This window comes from Aphanomyces invadans (assembly GCF_000520115.1).
Source record: "Aphanomyces invadans strain NJM9701 unplaced genomic scaffold supercont1.8, whole genome shotgun sequence".
NCBI lineage: Eukaryota > Oomycota > Saprolegniomycetes > Saprolegniales > Verrucalvaceae > Aphanomyces > Aphanomyces invadans.
The window spans coordinates 9,233-12,035 of NW_008580153.1; the positions used below are offsets into that span (position 1 = coordinate 9,233).

The 2,803-nt window shown below is 45.9% G+C and overlaps 1 protein-coding gene across 1 annotated transcript; it reads right to left on the minus strand.

The window, feature by feature from the left end:
- Window positions 1-2,168: 2,168 nt before the first annotated feature.
- Window positions 2,169-2,368, minus strand: H310_04771 (hypothetical protein; the record flags this gene model as incomplete). The annotated part of the gene is made up of 2 exons (XM_008869269.1): window positions 2,169-2,194; window positions 2,257-2,368. The coding sequence occupies 2 exons, from the start codon at window positions 2,366-2,368 to the stop codon at window positions 2,169-2,171; spliced, it is 138 nt and encodes a 45-aa protein (XP_008867491.1).
- Window positions 2,369-2,803: the final 435 nt, after the last annotated feature.

Here is a 2,803-nt window from a genome sequence, read left to right on the forward strand (position 1 = left end):
TTTGTGATCACGCTTGCTGTCCCTTACTACTCCCTCCCAGCTTGCAAGCACATATGTGAACTGCGTGTCAAAATCACATGTGGCCTTAACTTTCATTGTCAATCGTTATCGGCCATTAAATTCCGCGGCTTCGTTGGCAGGCACTTATACTGGAATATGTCCGTTAAATTGCCATGCGGCCCTTGGAAAAGAAATGGTAACACGTCGGGTTGGTCGCGATTGTCGGATGCACTGGGGCAGGGGGATTGGCAGTCGGATGTATCATAGTATTCGCAATGCAGCAACAAGATGATGACGTGATACCAATTCACCCGAATGCTGGTAACGTTCTTGGATGTTCGTGGTTCGTGCTGGATGTACGGTGCATGGCGATGTACAAGAACATGAAGAGCTGCTCCTTGACTGTGTATATACTGGGTATCATGTAGGCCACCTGTTGTAATGTGAGTCTGTAGAAGGATTCGGATTACGAAGCGGGGCATAAGTAAGGCCCTCACGCAGGTGTTGTGCCATGCATACTCTCTTCAACCCACATTGCACTGGATAAGCAAGAGTCTCGTCTCGTTTCTGCATCTTGAGAAAATAATCGGTGTATTGATACCTCATGTACTGCATCATTGCCATTGGCCGTCGTTTTCCGCTTCAGAGATGTAATAGCGGCAACCAGAGCCGTTGGTCTATGACGGATTGCATTTTGGTACCCAGACGACTTCAATCTTGATAAATTCCAAAAAACCATGGCGAGAATGACATTGCAAAGAAAGACATTGCAAAGAAATGATTTGGCATTTTTCAAATACGCCATTGCAAGAATTGATCGTACCCTGAGGCGCCCTGAACTTCAAAATATGCAGATTCGTATATTCTAAATTTTACTGTATGTTGTCATTCCGCTTACTGAAGCTCAAAAGCAGAGAAAGTACGTAATAGTAGTGTTGCTCTGTTCGAATTAATTTTCAGGGAACGGTTTCCAATTGGCGAAATTATTCTAAATGTCGCCCGAATTGAGTTACGATTGGTGAACTAGAAAGAGCAAGATCTCAGCTTTGATAGGGTCGTTTATGAGAGTTCTACAGCGCTTTCGTTCAGAGATACTTGGCGCAGAGTTCTGAGTCAATTCGTCAAAACTTTGACCCATCACGCAATACTCAAGACTCATTTTCATATCGCACGAAAACCACACACCCATTACGCTACTCCAAGCAATGCAACGTGTCACCAATACTGACGACCACCCACGGAACCCCCATGGCCGAAGTGGCGGTAATACTCACCTCGACCACGAGGCGGGTCACATTGGTACCGATGTCACATCGCAAATCCGAGGACTCCCTCTATATTTCTATTTATACCATTCCTCCGTATTGCATTGTTTTTTATGTGCTATTTTTCGTAATTCCGAGCCCAAAAGAAAGCGGTGGAATGAGAAATTGAAGATGCGATAAGTCACTGCACCAGGCGCTGCGGCTGTCGCTGAGAGCTCTGCCTCATGCTTACTTAGACTTGGGATTCTCTAACCCTATTCAACTTCGTAGTGTCAAAAGCGCACTCGAACAATCGAGGACCTCATTGTTGCTTTGGAAACCTCGTTTTATGAATTGCCTCTGGACACGGTCTCCAAAACTTTCATTACTCATCACAACATGAGGTAAAAATGCATGGAAATACACGGTGGCAAAGATAATAAGCTCCATCACATGAAGAAAGTTTCGATGATAACCAACTTAATGGCCTTCGACGTGAAGTGCAACGCTTATTGCTACGAGAGCGATTTGACTATTTGAACTTTCGACTTGGAGAAGAGGCATCGATGGAAGCACTTCTGAATTCCCAAGAGCATGGTCCAATGGCCATTTAGTGATGGCAGAACTTGACAGCAAGGATTTATTTGAAGTTTGTATACAGGGGCTGTCTGACAGACTCTTTTACACGTCCATACTGAAAGAAAGGTAGACCAGCTCAACCAATGAAATTTTGGGGCCATAAATGTCACCCACTGGCAGAAACAATGAGATTTTTCCGAGTGTTCAGAATACCATGCCCAAATATAAATTTCAAAAATAAGAACGAGTACACTGGGTGAATTTTTTGGTCGTAACCTGTAAGTTGCTTCTGGATCGAGGCACATAATCTAATCAACTCAAAACAAAGGCAGTAATTATTTCGGATCAGAGTTGTATCGTCCAGCATTTCTCTGCACAGTAAAAGAGAGGTGGGACTACCGAGTCTATTTAGTGGGAATAAAACGTGTGATACCGTAGTCGCGGTACAAGGTAGCGTCAACGTTCGCCAACGTCGTTGCTATCGTGCCAGCAGGCCGGTTGTGAGACGAACGAGCCTCTGGAAGGTACTTGACCGCCGGCCACATGTCAATCTTGCAATCGAACAAAACACCACGCTCAGCACCGTATCTAGCAACTGTAGCCAAGAATATGCAGCAACTGAAGCCAAGAATATGATCTTGGGTATAAAGCGCTTGCTCTTCCGGCTTCGTTGGCGGGGCTTCTCACCAGGAACTTGGTAAACCTTTCTTCTGTCTTTATCATCATTATACACTTCTCGTCTAGATGAACCACGCCCCAAGAGTCGTCAAATTCAAAATGGGGGTCCGCGAGAAAACCGGCTTCGCCGGTGGAAAGCGCGAGTCCAGGAGCGGAGCGACGGACGAGCGGGCGATAGAAATTGATGCGTTCCTGCTTGATTTTAGGCGTAAGGAGCGCCTTGATGCCGGTGGACTGGCCCTGCTGAGTTCCCTTTTGAAGACTGCGGTGGAGTGGTCCCAGAGAGATGTCAGTAGCGGTAG